The 18,143-nt window shown below is 41.8% G+C and overlaps 1 protein-coding gene across 1 annotated transcript in view; it reads left to right on the top strand.

The window, feature by feature from the left end:
• vps13d (vacuolar protein sorting 13 homolog D) overlaps window positions 1–18,143 on the top strand; it is a gene marked incomplete at its 5' end in the record, with an annotated part of 162,155 nt that overhangs the window by 47,957 nt on the left and 96,055 nt on the right. Inside the window, 9 exons of the mRNA XM_080015368.1 lie at window positions 392–482; window positions 595–721; window positions 2,011–2,191; window positions 4,846–5,070; window positions 10,633–10,756; window positions 14,827–15,046; window positions 16,165–16,336; window positions 16,503–16,618; window positions 17,094–17,303. Coding sequence (XP_079871494.1) covers window positions 392–482; window positions 595–721; window positions 2,011–2,191; window positions 4,846–5,070; window positions 10,633–10,756; window positions 14,827–15,046; window positions 16,165–16,336; window positions 16,503–16,618; window positions 17,094–17,303 — 1,466 coding nt within the window. The remainder of the gene's footprint in view (window positions 1–391; window positions 483–594; window positions 722–2,010; window positions 2,192–4,845; window positions 5,071–10,632; window positions 10,757–14,826; window positions 15,047–16,164; window positions 16,337–16,502; window positions 16,619–17,093; window positions 17,304–18,143) is intronic.

Raw genomic sequence — 18,143 nt, 5'->3', positions numbered from 1 at the left:
TTGGTTTATTTTTTTCTATATTCAGACCTGGGGGGCAAACCTGATTTAGTTATTCTTTTATGGAGATACTTTCAGATGTCAATTAACAGGTGAGACAGATTTCACATTCTTTCTATCCATACTGGGACCCTTCATACAACAGAATGGGTGAAGGATTTGGACCAACTTGAATCAAAAGACAAGGGACTTATTTTTAATCACTTAAGGCTTTTTGTTGACTTTGTGGAATCGTTAAATCCTACATGTACATTTTTGTTTTTCTTTGGAGTGTTGAGTTTAGCCCATGCTTAACTGTTCTGTCTTTCAGATTCAATTTAATAACAGGTTGCACATCCTACAAAGTCTGTCATGTGTATGTTATTTTAATTTCTTTTAAAAATGTTTTTATTAGGTTCATTCACTCTCTCTCGTGCTGAATAAGAAAACCAATGAGCTCGCTAAAGCCAGTGTTTCCATATTATCCACTCACCTGGAAATGCTTGGTTTGTATTCAACTAATTTGGTTTCTTGCAATACTCATCATGCATACCAATTCCCAAGCACAAACTTTGAATATGCATGTAATAGCTCACTTTTTTATGTCAAATGCTTCAGACGGTGACCTGTCATTGCAAGGCAGTCTGGGAAGTTTGTCCCTGAGTGACCTGACCCCTCATGGCGACCTCTACCGAGAGCGCTTCACCACGCGGGGAGGGGAAGCCTTGGTTTTCAACATTCACAAGTAGGTTTACCCATTTAAGCATGCCTTGCTCCTATGATCTTAATCTAGGGACGCAATTGGTCAGTTGTGCTTGCTGGTCTGTTTTGGTGTTCATAGCCTGGAGGAATTTCCAATCTTAGGATAGCTAAAGTTAACAGACAATTTCAGGTGATTCCTGCATTATTTGCTCGAGCTGTCAATCTTTCCTGATTCCTACTATATTACTGCACAAAATTGCAAATTTAGCCGATTGCCACACTTTTGTTTGTCGTCTTTTGTTTTATGTTCGTCCTCACAAATATATTTACCTAGCGATGCTACAAACGTTTCCTGCCTGACTACTAAGCTAAGGCTAGCTGCACTAACTGGTGACTAGCTCTGGAATGCAAACAAACCAACTGCTATAGTATACATTTATACTCACATATAAGGTAAACCAAAAGCAGTAACGTGTACCATTCTGTCTGACATGTATTCCAAGCAAACGTAAGGGTGGAAAAACAGAATGTATGGGTGAAAAACAGGATGTAATTTAGGGTGGCTCAGTCTAATTTTACTTAAATATATTTAGCTTATATATGCCACCAATATAGACTGAAGAGATGACAATAGGGTGGGTCCAAGAAGCAAGAGAGGGGAAACCAGCATCTTACAAAGACAACTATGGAGAAACATAGGAAGGACCTGGCCGGAAAAGATAAGAAGGACCAACTTGAATGTATAAAATGTTTAGGTTGAGTCTGGAAAAAATCAGTTGTTCTGCAAACCAGCTCAGCCCTTGTTACTCTGTAATAAAGGTCTACCTAAGAACTCAACTCCGCCTCGACTGCTGCCTTTTTTGATAAAGAATCGAAGACTCTTTCTCCATGGCACTACCTTCCAGCGTCTAGCTATTTTTAACTATTTTTAAATGATTTATCCATCCATGATTATTACCTGTGAAGCTAATAAAGTGAGATCCTGGAAGGTGTATTTCCCTAATCTCACAGGAGCTGGGCTAGTTGTAATTGATATTGACCTTCTCATCTGAATCTGGGTCAAATAGACAAAGGGTGAATTTCCCCAAAAACTGGAGTTTCACTTAAAATTTTTGTAAAGAGATCATGAATGAGGTGCATCAACAGACGGCAGCAAAAATAATGCACAGTATGAAAACAGCTTCCAATAACATATTTCAGTATAAGAGGTCTGTTTGACGGTGAGCATGCTTGATAATTAATAGCTGTAACAAATTCATCCAAACATGGACTAACTAACATAGATTTTTTTAATTTTTATTTATCCCCTTTCCCTTTTTATGGTCCAACTAGGTATGGTGATCCCGACCCTCTCATGGAAAGGGAATGCGACATCAAGGTGGCCCTTCAGATGGCCTCGGTGCAGTATGTGCACACGCAGCGCTTCCAGGCAGAGGTGGTAGCTTTTATTCAACACTTCACCCAGCTCCAAGATGTCCTGGGCAGGCAAAGGGCAGCCATGGAGGGCCAAGCTGTGAGTGGTACCCCAAAGAGTCCAAAAGAAAGGGGGGGGGGGGGTAATATTGCAGTGAGATTTCAGATATGTATCATCTTCCGCAGAAGAATTGTGTTCGAGGAATTAAACATTTGTCCAGTTGAACTGCATTTAAGCACAGTGGGGCTCATTCATGAACAGTGCGTGGCACAAATTCAAGAATGTGGAATTTACGTTCATTCTTGAATTTGTTCTTACTAACAAAATTCGAATTGCCCTGTGCATACACACACATCACATCCCAGAGTCCTAGAAAGAGATATAGCTGAACTCAAACTAAATATAATTGCCATGTTAGAATTTCCCACTGCACCAAAAACCCAGAAACACCTGCTAACGTCTGGAATTTGTCATTAGTGAGTGAGGTTACACCCAGTTACATCCTGCTCCGATCGGCTCTGATGGAAATGACACCTGGGTAGACACGCAAATTTCCGCCCCTTTACCGGCCCAATGTGATGCACGTTGAAGTTCCAGACGTTAGCGCATAAATAGACAGGGATATCGGTGTATCATTAGATAATTGCATATCCGATTTTTGAATCCAAAATCAGAAGTTATTGACTTTTATCCCTGCATGTGGGACCATAAAATATTTTGAGTGTGGGGACCACTCTGTGGGCACCACTCCGTGGGGACTGCAGTGGAGAACTCTCTCGCTCCCCGAGGGGCTACAGCACCGCCCCAAGCTGCGCGCACCGGGCTGATGCTGGCATAGTAACTCTACTGTTTTTCCCAATCACACTGGAACCAGGCCATGCCCCTTTTCCAGTATGTGACATTGAATGTAACATACCAGGGAAAAGAAAGAAAGGCATACTCCACCACTCTGGCAATGGGAAAGGTGTCAATCACCTATTTTTATTGGGTTAATCCGCGGGGATTTACCCAATAAAAATAGGTGATTGACACCATTCCTGTGGATACCCACTAATTTTGGCGTAAAAACGGTATAGGTAAAAATCATGATTAGCTACCATCAACATACCACAACTCCATTCTACATGCCATTGGGACTTTGCACACGCAGGTTATAAGGGATCCACATACGCTCACCGGCCACTTTATTAGGTACACCTTGCTAGTACCGGGTTGGACCCCTTTTGACTTCAGAACTGCCTTAATTCTTCATGTCATAGTCAACAAGGTGTTGGAAACATTCCTCAGAGATTTTGGTCCATATTGACATGATAGCATCTGCTAGATTGCTGCAGATTTGTCGGCTGCACATCCATGATGCGAATCTCCCGTTCCACCACATCCCAAAGGTGCTCTATTGGATTGAGATCTGGTGACTGTGGAGGCCATTGGAGTACAGTGAACTCATTGTCATGTTCAAGAAACCAGTTTGAGATGATTTGAGCTTTGTGACATGGTGCATTATCCTGCTGGAAGTAGCCATCAGAAGCTGGGTACACTGTGGTCATAAAGGGATGGACATTGTCAGAAACAATACCCATGTATGCTGTGGCATTTAAACTATGCTCAATTGGTACTAAGGGGCCCAAAGTGTGCCAAGCAAATATCCCCCACACCATTACACCACCACCACCAGCCTGAACCCTTGATACAAGGCAGGATGGAGCCATGGTTTCATGTTGTTTACACCAATTCTGACCCTACCATCTGAATGTCGCAGCTGAAATCGAGACTCATCAAACCAGGCAACGAGGCAAACCAGGTGAGCCTTGTGCGAATTGTAGCCTCAGTTTCCTGTTCTTAGCTGACAGGAGTGGCACCCGGAGTGGTCTTCTGCTTCTGTAGCCCATCTGCTTGAAGGTTCGACGTGTTGTGCATTCAGAGATGGTATTCTGTTTAACTTGGTTGTAACGAGTGGTTATTTGAGTTACTGTTGCCTTTCTATCATCTAACCAGTCTGTCCATTCTCATCTGACATCAACAAGGCATTTTCGTCCACACAACTGCCGCTCACTGAATATTTTCTCTTTTTCAAACCATTCTCTGTAAACCCTAGAGATGGTTGTGTGTGAAAATTCCAGTAGGTCAGCAGTTTCTTAAATACTCAGACAGGCCCGTGTAGCACAAACAACCATGCCACATTCAAAGTAACTTAAATCCCCTTTCTTCCCCCTTCTGATGCTCGGTTTGAGCTTAAGCAAGTCATCCTCACCATGTCTACATGCCTAAATGCAATGAGTTGCTGCCATGTGATTGGCTGATTATCTATTTGTGTTAACAAGCAATTGAACAGGTGTACGTAATAAAGTGGCCGGTGAGTGTAGATCTCCAAGCAGGTGTGACAATGGCATATTTACAGTAGCATATTAATTAGAGGATATTGCTTAAGAAGAGATAACCAGGATCCATTTACTGTGATAGATCAATGGTTCAATTAGCATTTTTACGCATATATTGCTGAATGAGGCCCAAGGCTGCTGCATCGAGCAGTACGTTGGTTGAAAAATGGTGAACCTATCCTTTAGGCATAACCGAACTACAGAATGTTTTGATACCATAAAAGTAATTCCACTACCCATGATGTTTTCTAATCAATTACTGATGTTCCACTGAACAGTGGATATCAATGTGTTCTAAAATCTTTTAGCTCACATCACACTTATTAGTTATTATTAAATTATTTTTTCTTTTATTTTCCTCCTGTCGCTGGTCAGGTACGTGAGCACCCTCAGAGGACCTCCAGAGTGCTCCTGGACATTGAGGCAGGCGCGCCGGTGCTCCTGATCCCAGAGAGCTCACGCTCGCCGCGTGTCATTGTGGCCAATCTGGGCCAGCTGCGGGTGCGCAACTACTTCCGCCCTGCGGGCTCGCATGGTACCTTTTCACTCCATGACAAGGTAGAGAAACTTACCATGGCTCACACCTTTTTCCCATCTCTGGTGAGTTCCCCTATCCACGCTACAGCCTTGTTCCTGCTGTGCGCACCTAAATCTTGTCGCTGCAATCGTAAGGCATTTTTATATCCCGCCGTCTAAAAGTTTTAACGGAGGAGAGGTATTTGAGGCTCGCCCAAAGCTGAATTGTGTGTTTGTTGTACTTCTTTCAGCCACACTAAAAGGTCAGTTCAGGGCTGAATTTGGGGCTGTCAAGATCATGAAAATTTAGTTGACGATGAATTGTCATACAAATAACTGTGATTCACAATTTAATTCTTATTTGTTCATGCCACTATTGTAGTTATTGTAGTCTACCTACTTCAAAACAGCTATTTATTGACATTGAACATGACTGGGTCAGTCCCTATTCCTAAGGTTATAGTCGGGGAAACAGTTAAGTCAAGTCAAGTCACACTTTATTTATGAAGCTCATTTCATACCAGGGCAACACAATGCACTTTACAAAGGAATACAAAAAAGAAAGGGAGAACATAGTTGTCAGCTGGTCATTACAAAAGAATGCCCCTGAAACAACAGCAACAACAAAAGCAACAAAGACAACAAAATCAACAATAATAATCAACGACTCCAACCACAGTAGTGACAACAGCATCAGCAACAGAAAACAACAAGAGCAGCAACAACACGCAAAGACGTCACCAGAACCGGAAGTGGTAGTTCTCACTGGAACCGGAAAAGTCACTCAGGTTAGAGATGGTTAAGTTGAGGTATAAGGTTAGAGATGTTGTGTACCAATACCAGCAGCAGACAATAGCAGCAACAAAAACAACAGCAGCAGCAACAGTAGCAGCAACAGTGCACAAGCGAAGATGTCACTTGAACCCAAGTGGTAGCTCTCACCAGAACCAGAAATCTCATCTGTATTGAGTCAGCAGTGTGTACCATCTCATCTCAATGAAGTAACGCACAGCAAAGACTTCACCGGAACCGGAAGTGGTAGCCCTCACCGGAAAAGGAAATTTCAACTGTGTGCACCATCTCATCTTAATCCAGTCACAGTCCTTTAATTAGCATCCATAAGTTACAGATCAAGTTTTAAGTCTGACCTCGGGAGGGAGATCCTTTTGACTCTCTCTCTCCGAAAACACACCCTTCTTATGATCTTATAACTGTAATGACACAACAGAAACAACAACAGCAACAGAAATAGCAGCTGCAGCACAACAGCATCACCAGCAGCAACAACAACAGAAAAACAACAGACAGCAGCGCACACGCAAAGACCTTACCAGAACCAGAAGTGGAAACTAGAAAAATCACTCAGGTTAGAGATCTTAGAAATGGTTTAGTTCAGGATGAAGGTTAGAGATGTCTAAATTAGGGTATAAGGTTAGAGATGGTTAAGTTTAGGGATTGTTATGTTTAGGTATAATGTTCGAGATGGTTAAGTTAAGGAATAAGGTCAGAGATGGTTAAGTTTAGGTATTAGGTTAGCACCAGCAACGACAATGCCAGTTAAGGTATAAAAATAGCAGCACCAACGACAACACCAGTGGCGACTAAACCAGCAGCAGCAGCGCACAAGCGAAGACGTCACCGGAACCAGAAGTGGCAGCCCTCACCGGAAACGGAAATTTCAACTGTGTACACCAGCTCATCTTAATCCAGTTACGGTCCTTTGATTAGCGTCCCTAAATTACGGGTCAAGTTTTCATTCAGACCTCGGGAGGGAGATCGTTTTGATTCTCTCTCTCCGAAAACACACCCTTCTTATGATCCTCTCACTGTAATATCACAACAGAAACAACAACAACAACAGCAACAGAAATAGCAGCAGCAGCAGCCACAAAACAACAACAGACAGCATCAGCAACATCAACTCCAGCAGTAACAACAAAAAACAACAGCAAAAAAGACAACAGCAACCCAAAGTCATTCAGGTTAGAGACAGTTAAGTTGAGGTATAAGGTTAGAGATGTTTAATTTAAGCTATAAGGTAAGCGAGGGTTAAGTTTAGCTATAAGGTTAGCAGCAGCAACACAGACAGACAAGACAAGACAGACAGACACGTCAGTCAGTCATAAGTTTTTAACCTGCTTTTAAAAGTATTCAGTGTGGGGGGTCTCTCTCAGGTTCCTCGGTAGGGTGTTCCATTTACTTGGGGCATAGATACAGAAGGCAGCCTCTCATGCTTTAGAGTTGGTAAGAGGGATAGTTAAAAGACCACTGCCTGTCGACCTGAGAGTTCTTGGTGGTTCGTGTATAATAAGCATTTATTTTATATACTGAGGTGCAAGGCCATTTCTAGCTTTATCTACAAGGAGCAGAATCTTAAAATCAATTCTAGTTTTGACAGGGAGCCAATATAGAGATGTGAGAACAGGTGTACTTCTTTGTCCCAGTGAGAACGCGTGCAGCTGCATTTTGGATCAACTGTAGCCTCTGCACAGCTGATTTTGGGAGGCCGGTGAATAGGCCATTACAGTAGTCTAATCTACTTGTTATGAATGCATGGATAATTTTTTCAGAGTCTGCTTTTGACCGGATATAGTTAAGGGTTTTTATTTATTTTTTTAATCTGTTTCTCTCAAAGATTAAGAAAAGAAAGAAGACGATACTTGAACTATTATTCTTTATTATTTCATATAGTTATTGCTTCTTAAGGAACAAAGGTCCTACAGATTTCACTTACCTTTAAACCTTCACAAATGGGTTACACTCGTCCATTTCTGTCGACCAAAATGTATTTTTAACCAAATTTGTGGCCATAACTTACAAAAAGAAAACAATGACTTTGACAAAAATTAACATGCCAGTCATTGCTTTGCATAATGGTTACAGTTTGTTTGGTAGAAAGCTGCCCTTTCCAAGACCACAACTCCTAATGGATGTGGTCTGAGAAAGGGTATGGATGTCTGTTCAATATGTCCGTTCCCTCATTACCTCATTAAATAAACTCAAAACCAAGAAGTTTCAGCTTCTCCTGTCTCCCCTTCTGGTGTTTTATCTAATGGTTAATTATTTTTTAAACACTCACAGACTCGGTGGGCTTCTGCTGTTCAGGGAGGTCAGGATAGTTATTTCTTATTTAACTTATAATATAAGGAATCTAACCAATCTGGAATTTTGCATTATGAATTTCATTTTTAGTAAAATTATATTGAAAACCATAAGTGACAACCATAACATCCATAGATTGTGTGTAGAATATGATCATGAGCTAAGCCCTACTATATACAGTATCTGCATAGTGTCCTGGACTCACTTCATAGACAGCAATGAAACAAAAATGCCTTATGAATGCAGCGCTCACTAATGTTTTGATTATTTATACAGCTGAAACCAATCTATGACATTGTATATGTTTTCAATTGATGTCTTCTCAATGTGTATTTTCTTCTTGGAACCAAACAGTGTAAAAATACAATGCAAAACAAGTCAGTGTATAGCACCTGAGGAAATATACTGGAGTTAAATATTGCAAATTGTTCTGCATCTGCATCTCATGTTGTCTGTAAAGAATTTGATTTTGCACGCAAATTCTTACAAGGATTCGTCACATTACAAGGTATAAATAAATACTTTACTCAATATTGTACTACACAAAGTATCACAATATCAAGCGCTCACTGTATGAGATCAAACAACACTGACCTTGACATTCGGTTTATTCTTCTTTTATGAGTATAGTTTTGGTCATTTTCTGTGTGTCTCTACCTCTCTTTACCCGAATAGTTTGTCTCTCTTCACTGCACCCTATAATAAAAAGCCAAAGTTGGCTAAAAATACATAAAATAAATATAGTTTTATAGATGTTATCCTTTTTGTCGTAAAGGACATATGTCCGCCTCGTTTCATGTTGTGTGAGGTTGTCAACAAACTGATTGCTTAGATGTGTACAGATTCATCTTCCGGCTGCTCCCGTTAGGGGTGGCCACAGCGGATCATCCGCCTCCAATAGCTTCTGTTCTGCGCATCTTCCTCCCTTACACCAACCGCCTGCATGTCCTCCCTGACCACATCCATAAACCTTCTTTTTGGCCTTCCGCTTGTCCTTTTACCTGGCCGCTCCATCCTCAGCATCCTTCTCCCAATGTAACTCTCATCTCCCCTACACACATGTCCTAAACCATCTCAATCACGCCTGTCTCACTTTTTCACCAAATTGTCCCACCTGAGCTGTCCCTTTAATGTCCTCATTCTTAACCCTGTCCATCCTTGTCACTCCCAATGAAAATCTCAACATCCTCAACTCTGCCACCTCCAGTTCAGCCACCTGCCTTTTTGTCAGCGCCACCGCCTCTAAACCGTACAACATACTGTAGCTGGTCTCACTACTGTCCTGTAGACCCTCCTCTTCACTCTTGCTTACCCCAAAAAAGAATTGTGCTGAGCGAAATTCCTTCATTGATAAACAGGGTTTCAATGACCGCATATACATTTGTAAATACTATTGTCATGCAAATACATTGCAATAAGGTCGTGCCAGGTGTGTAATGGCCGTAAGAAGTACCAACTTGCCTTTGGATGCACTTTGTCCGGGAATGACATTGATTCCATACTATTGGAATAACTCTGCCATTTACTTTCACAGAACGGAAGTATGGTATAAAAAGCATGTCTTGCTCAACAAAAAAATTGCTTCACATATTTAGTCAAGCTGTTCATTCATTTTAACCATTTAGAATATATTTTGGTCTATTTTTGGCCAATTTATTTATTTATAGTGTGGCACGGTGGCGCAGTGCATTGCACTGCTGCCCCACAGCAAGAAGGTCCTGGGTTTGATTCCCGCCTGGAGTGCTGTTGGCTCCGTGCTCCGGCGGGTTATCTCCCAAATAGGAGCCTTTCTGTGTGGAGTTTGCATGTTCACGCGTCCACATATGCTGCCCACTGCTCCTGGCTGTGGCCCCGGAGGAAGGACAAGCCAGGATGGGTTAAATGTCACCGGCCACCATCCAAAGCATGTGTGTGCAAGCATGTGTTGTAGTGTGGTGTGCTGTGTGACAAATAAAAATTGTTCTTGTTCTTCTCTTCATTGATGCTGTTGAGAATATCTTGCTCTCTTGCAGGTTGGATCTAGCCAGTCGCATTTTCAGAATACTTTCCACAGGGTATAATACAAAAAAGTACTTTTAACGGCACCCAAATTGGTACTGGTATTTTGATACTTTGGTTGTGTTCGATGCTCTTGCTGTGTGCCTTACTGAGCATTCTTTACACCCCTGTTTGAATGTATTGATGAAAGGAATTCAGTGACTTACCGTGAGAAAGGCTTCCTCCTTTGATTATAAGGATTTCTGTATGCATCTAGTGTTGTGTGCTATTCATCCGTTTTCCTAATCATGAGTACACTCTGATCAGCCATTAATTGGACAACATACATGTACACTTTGATTGTACCAAAGAACAAATTCAAATAACATAAATCACAAATACAAGCGTGTTTGCAAAAAAGGCTCATATGTGAACTTCACCTCCAGTCTGATCAAATGTGGATTTAATGAATGAGGTCCGTTTCATTGAGTTCTCTGTGCTTCACTCCCTTTACTCTGCAGATACTTATCTGTTTGTGTCCCGTTTGTTCCTTCCTTTTTAAAAAAGGATCCGGCCCAAAGCACCAGAGGCAGTAGCAGCGAAGGAGACAAGTCCAAAACCTTCAAAACCAGCACCACCTCTTCCTCTGGGATTACTTTGGGCAGGCCTCTGCCCTCCCCCCACAGCCCAGGTATACACTCGCAAGTCGGTGGGCTTCCCTGCATTAAGCAGCACTGTGGACTTATATGCAGTCCGTAGGTATTTAGTCAGTGCAAACGGGTGATGGAAGTTCTCTGTGCTGGTAGCTGATGGCAAAACTTTTTGTCTTTGATTCTCCAGCTCATTTAGATGGCAGGGTAGGATAGATCGCAAAGTAACTCCAAATTTGAATACATTTCCTATCTACTGAACCTTGCTCCTCCTTTACCTTTTAATGGCATGCAATTATTATTACCAGCATGAATTTACGTGATCGTACCTGGCTATGTCTTGGACAAGGATCGACTCAACTTTCTAAATGGTCTAATGAAACGAACAATTTACTGTTGAAGTAAATCTCATAATAACTGCACTGCCCATTCCATAAATGATCATGGATAACATCATTAAAACAATTATATATTCGAGTACATGCACATACAAAATGTATGGGCATGCCCGTGCATGCCTATTCAAATGGCACAGCTTAACAAAATATAAGGACAACTTTGCAATAAGGATTAAGCATACAATGTGAAAAAGTAGGCATATTAGAACTCCGATCAGTCGAGTCAGGGTTTCTTCAGTCATTGAGTCGCATTTATGTGGACTGACAGGGGCTCCGCTCACCGCGCACGAGTGTCCTCTTGGGTGCGTGTGTGAGGTTGAAGGTCACACGCCCCGCGCTCGGCTTGCATCTCTAGCGCTTCCTTGGCCTCATGTTAGTTGCTATCCATGCGTGCGTCTCGTGCTTCACATATTGGATGATGATGTCACAAAGCACCCCAGCTGCACAGAGCTGCTCGCTGTTCGCTTTTTTATTCAAAATTTATTAATATAACACAGGTCGTGTGTCCAAATTGCAAATTCGACGTGCGTGCGTGCGTGCGTGTGTGTGTGTACAGTATATATAGTGTGTGTGTGTGTGTGTACAGTATACAGTATATACACACACAGACGTGGACAAATTTGTTTGTACCCTTATAGCTCATTGAAACGATGCTTCATTCCTCCTGAAAAGTGATGAAATTAAAACCAATTTTCTCATGTATACCTGCATGCTTTTGGTATGTCATAGAGTAAAGCAAAGAAACTGTGAAAAGAGATAAATTATTGCTAAAGAGATCAATTATATTCAAAAATGGCCTGGACAGATTTGTTGGTACCCCTCAGAAAATATTATAAATAATTGGATTATATTGATATTTCAAACTAACTATTTTCTTTAGTTGGTATAACACATGTCTTCAATCTTATTATCAGTCATTCAGCCTATTTAAATTGAGAAAAGTAGTCACTCTGCTGTTTGGTATCATGGTGTGCATCACACTGAACATAGACCAGAGAAAGCAAAGGAGAGAGTTGTCTAAGGAGTTCAGAAAGACAATTATAGACAAGCATGTTAAAGGTAAAGGCTATAAGACCATTTCCAAGCAGCTTGATGTTCCTGTGACTACAGTTGCAAATATTATTAAGAACTTTAAGGTCCATGGTACTGTAGCCAACCTCCCTGGATGCGGCTGCAAGTGGAAAATCGACCCCAGATTGAACAGAAGGATAGTGCAAATGGTAGAAAAAGAGCCAAGGACAACTTCCAAAGAGGTACAAGCTGAACTCCTAGGTCAAGGTACATAAGTGTCTGATCGTACCATCCGTCGCTTTTTGAGTGACAGTGGGCTCCATGGAAGAATACCCAGGAGAACTCCACTTTTGAAAGAAAAACATAAAAAAGCCAGACTGGAATTTGCTAAAATGCATATTGACAAGCCACAATGCTTCTGGTAGAATGTCCTTTGGACAGATGAGTCAAAACTGGAGTTTTTTGGCAAGTCACATCAGCGCTATGTTCACATACGAAAAAATTAGCTTTCAAAGAAAAGAACACCATACCTACTGTGAAACATAGAGGAGGCTCGGTTATGTTTTGGGGCTGCTTTGCTGCGTCTGGCACGCGGTGCCTTGAATCTGTGCAGGACACAATGAAATCTCAAGAACATCAAGGCATTTTGGAGCGAAACCTACTGCCCAGTGTCAGAGAGCTCCATCTCAGTCGCAGGGCATGGGTCGTCCAACAGGATAATGACCCAAAACACACAGCTAAAAGCACCCAAGAATAGATAAGAACAAAACATTGGACTATTCTGATGCGGCCTTCTATGAGCCCTGATCTGAAACCGATTGAACATCTTTGGAAAAAGCTGAAACATGCAGTCTGATGAAGGCACCCTTCAGACCTGAGACAGCTAGGGCAGTTTGCTCAGGAAGAGTGGGCCAAATTACATGTTGACAGGTGCAGAAGTCTCATTGAGAGCTACAGAAATTGCTCGATTGCAGTGATTGCCTCTAAAGGTTGTGCAACAACATATTATTTTAAGGGTCCCATCATTTTTTTTCATGCCATTTTCATTTGTTTTATTATGTAAAATTTTCTGTTGAATCAAAAATCTAAAGCAAAGTCTGGTTTCTATTAAATATGGAATAAACAATGATGGATGCCAATTACTTTTGTGAGTTTCAAGTTATTTCAGAGAAAATTGTGGGTTCTTTTTTCATCGAAGGGTACCAACAAATTTGTCCACGTCTGTTTATGTAAACATACATACATATATATATATATATACATACATATACTGTGTGTGTATATATATATATATATATACACACACACACACACACACACACACACACACACACACACACACACACACACACACACACACACACACATATAAACTGTATATATGTATATGTGATTCATCAGACCAGGCCATCTTCTTCCATTGCTCCATGATCCAATTCTGACACTCACGTGCCCATTGTAGGCACTTTCGGCATTGGACAGGGGTCAGCATGAGCGCTCTGACCAGTCTGCGGCTACGCAGCAAGTTGCGATGCACCGTGTGTTCTGACACCTTCCTATCATAGCCGCCATTAACCTCTTCAGCAATTTGTGCCACAGTAGCTCTTCTGTGGGATCAGACCAGACGCAGTGTGATCCCCATACTCAACATTTCCAGTCCCCTATGCGGAATAAAGTCAATAAATTCAGATTTTAAAATTTATTTTATTACATTTTTTTATTAGCCTGTGCTGTCAGCATGCTGGGCATACAACACAGAGTTGTTGTATGCTATTGCATCTAGGACAGAGTTAGTCAGCAAATGGAGTTCAAGTTCTCAACCTGCAATGCAACTCTTTATTAATTCTTAAATCGTCAAGAACTGCTGCAATAACTCTGTCCTGTGGACAACCTGTAGGATGACAAGAGCCCCGTTTTTTGTTCTACAGAACCGCCACCAACCCCCCTCTTTGGTGAACTATTTTATGTTGGTTATAGACCCATGTTTGGGTCTATAACCAACTAATCACTACTCCAGAGGGAGGAGGAATCACCACGGGTGAGACAAATAAACATAGAACCAAACAACAACATGTACATGGAAAAACATAAATATCGGACAACAACATCGAAAAACCAGAGTTAAATAGGTCCAGAAAAACTGGAACAGCAATTTGGCACGTGGCCTCTTCCTGTCATAGTTATGGCAGTAAATGAGGAAGAAAAGGAGAGGGATGCAACCAGGAGGGTGCTGGGGTGTATTCAAAGCAGGTGCCAGTGGTGATGATGATTTTGATTTTGGATTCTAAATGGGATATGGAATGACACGGATATTTCTGTCTATTAATGCGCCATTGTAAATACCCTTTGCACAGGTAAAGGGGCTAAAACTAGTGGGTCAACCCGGGTGTCCTGTTCACATCAGAGCCGATCGGAGGTGGAGCCGATTAAAACCTGGGTCTATTGCCGGGTCATTTGACATGGGACTGAGACCCGGGTTTTTCCTTTCCCACTGGTGACAATTTCCGGATGTTAGCGGGTGTTACCGGGTTTTTGGTGCAGTGTGAAAGGGGTATTTGGGAATGAGGGTATGTTGAGAATGGGTGGGGAAACAACAAATTTATCTCACCGCAGTAAACTGTGTTGTCGGTGCTAAGCGTAAATTCTTGTGTCCCACTTAAAATAATTTTTAGTGTCATGACTGCTGCTACGTTGTGTTTCAGAAAAGCACGTGTGCCTCTTGGATTGCATTGCCCTGGACCTGCAGGAGATGGATATTTTTGCGGCCGAGCGTCTGCCCCATCAACCATGGGACAGCAGCGGGAAGCAACCCCCAGATTCCCCTGACCTGGTCTTCCCTTCCTACGCCGTCTGCCGCACTGGGGAAAATCTGCTCAAGGAGCGCTGTCGCCTCAAACTCAAAGTGGAACGCAACCTTGACAAGTGAGCCGCTTGTTTTTTGTTTTCCCAATAATTGAAGTATCATTTAAAGATGCATTTATTTTAATGTAAGATTACTTCCGTTCATAAAATGTTAAGTTGATAAATTAATGAAGTCTTAAGATGGAAGGCATATTCAGCATTGCACATTGCCTTTATTGTCATGGCCAAGTGTAACAATGACGATTACGGAGGGAATTAATGAAGGAATCCACAATGAAGTCACAGACGACCATTGCCATTGTCTACTGTTCCTCTAGAAGAGGGGAACCAGGGTGTCTACCTATACTCTCTAGGTCAGTGTTTCCCAATGTGGGGGCCGTGAAGGTACTGCAGGTGGGCCACAAGAGGTCATTTACAATAAAAATGTTTTTAATTTTCAATTTTGTAATTAAGTTTGAAATTACCACAAAATATTTATGATTAAATGTTAACTATTCAGAACTAATAAAACAAAGCCATGGGATTTAAATTACGTGTTCATTTATCTGACCTATTTTTCATCCAGATCGTATCTTATATCTCGTCATTGGGCCGCAGAAGATTTTTAGATTTCAAATTAGGCTGCGGCATTCTTACTTTTGGGAATGGCTGCGAAAAATCGGAATCAGCAGGTCAGACTTGTAAAAAATCATAAATGGGCATCAGCCAAGAGAACTACACTGTTCAGTAACTTTACTAGATGATCTATTTCAAGGGGTATATCCTAACGAGAAGAATTAGTTTATATAATTAGTCCGTAGCATCTCGCATCCGATGTGATGAGCATCGTTAGGAGATGGCTACGGTGTGAATAACGGATGGAGTCATTTAGCTGCGGTAACTTTTAACGCCATGGAGACTCCCTTTTACACTGTTGTGGTACTCAAAATATTTTCCCAAGGTTGGCAGGTCTGGATCAGTAGGAAAAAGATCACCTGAGGCCTTACTTGGGGGAGCTTTAAAAAAAAAAAAAAAAAAAAGCAGAAAAAAAAATTTCTTACATTTCATCATTAAGTAATCATGAATAAGTCAAAAGGAACAGTCAGTCAAATTGAAATTGAAACACCGGTTTTTCCTAATATAACTTTGTACTAACACTGGATGCTGTTATTATGCCATGTTATTGGTCTCTTTACCAGGGAGTTGAGCCACGTTGTACCCGACATGTCCATCCACGGGAACCTGTCCTCCATGCACTGCTCACTGGATCTGGAGCACTACCAGCTGATTCGAGGGCTCCTGGAGAATAACCTGGGGGAGCCCGTCGAGGAGTTCCTCAGGCCCTACAACCTGCAGGACCCCAGCACTTATGTGAGGGCCCCGCAAAGACGACAGGCTTGCCCTGTCCAAATGTTTTTTCCCCCCTTATTCTCTCTTGTCTTCTGTTTGACCATGACATTCTCCCATTCCTTATCTTTCTTGTGTTGCGATATATCCTTTTCTTGTTAAAAGATCCTTCTCTCGATTTGCCCGTTAGACCGTGCTAAGTGGAGACGTGTACACCTGCCTGTCTTTCCTGGTGGATATGATGGATGTAAGTTTGGAACTTCTGGACAGCTCCAAAGCCACTGGGCAGAAACTCTCCTTGGCCAGGTTGATTTTTTTTTTCTTCTAATGTAATTAATCCTTGCAGGTACAATCTGTAACTGGTCCTAAATTGTGGATTGAAATGTGTATCTTTATCTCTTGGGTTCTGCGTATCTGACGTATTTCTGTGACAACAATGTCCTTGGGAACAGCATTTAACACATCTTTGTTTAAATGCTGTAGCTTCCTGTTGGTCATTGTTGCATGTCATTTTATAAATGACCATGATTCATTTGACATTTGACTTACAAGCCAAAGATTATGACGTGAAAGAAGTTCTCCCCTGTACCCGATTCCGACTTTTTTTAAACATCTGGAAACAATTGCAGTAATATGAAAAATGTTCTAAACGTGCTATTGACATGTTCTGCACACACACCCATATTTACAATTTAATGGAATCAACCCCAATAGAAAGGGTTTGGTAAGAAAAGGTGTTGGTTAGCCAAATAACATACATCCTTCTTTTCCTCTAACCCAGGTTTGATTTCATGAAGTCTAAGCTGCTTTATGAGAGTCACTCCAATGGCTCAAAATCAGTCAACTTAGTCTCTCACTCCCTCCTGGCATATGACGCGCGATGCACCGGGCTTAGCAACAGGAAGGAGAAGCAAAATGTCTTCAGCTGCATCCTACAGCCCTCCAAAACAGGTGCCAACCGGGCAGCGTTGCAGCTAGAACTCCATTACAGGTAATGTCAGTATCCACCCCCATGCCCAACCAAGGAAAACAGGCTTGTTGAATGCTCACTAGAAGTAAAGGTTTTGGGTAATATTTTACATCAACAGAAATTATCTGGATGCCATTTTCAATTTCTGAATCTAAAATGAGAGTTTCTCTTCTTTCAGAAGAATGTAAATACATTGTTCTAAACCACATTAAACTGTGTCTGATGGTGGCAACCACATGGGCATACAGGATATCCATCGAATAATTTCCAGACATTACAGGGTCCAAACATAATTTGGACTTGCTATATGTATATATGTAGGTCTTGTGGAGTCCGTTCCTCGACAGGTCTGAGCCGTTTTGGCGGCACGTGGGGAAGCTACACAATATAAGTGGTTATTAGTAGTGGTTTTATTGTTGTGGCTGATCAGTGTATACAGGTACTCATCACTTAACGAGTTCTGTTCCTAGGACCAGGTCGTAAGCAAATTGGTCCATAAGCGATGACCCGTGTTATTTCACGGTAAGGGGGTATGCGGATTGCGAATGCTAGTGTAGTGTATACTGACTGCAGGAACGAGACTGAGACTGAGAACCTTGATGAGATTAGATGCTTGACGCTGAGATGCTGCGAGGCAGCGTGCAACGCTGCGGTATTTTACGCAGTGCTCAATACCGACTGGTCGGAGAGCTGGTCGTTAAACAGGTAGGTCGTTAAGTGAGGAGTACCTGTATGTGATATAGGATACCTCCAGGTGTTTGTCTTTTAGGCCATAGCAAATAGGGGTGCAACGGATCACAAAACCCACGGTTCAGATTGTATCACAGCTTTGAGTCACGGATCAGATTATTTTCAATCAGC

This window comes from Zeus faber (assembly GCF_960531495.2).
Source record: "Zeus faber genome assembly, chromosome: 15".
Lineage (NCBI taxonomy): Eukaryota > Metazoa > Chordata > Actinopteri > Zeiformes > Zeidae > Zeus > Zeus faber.
Note: the sequence above shows the minus strand (reverse complement) of the source record. Positions and strands in the feature narration are given on the sequence as shown.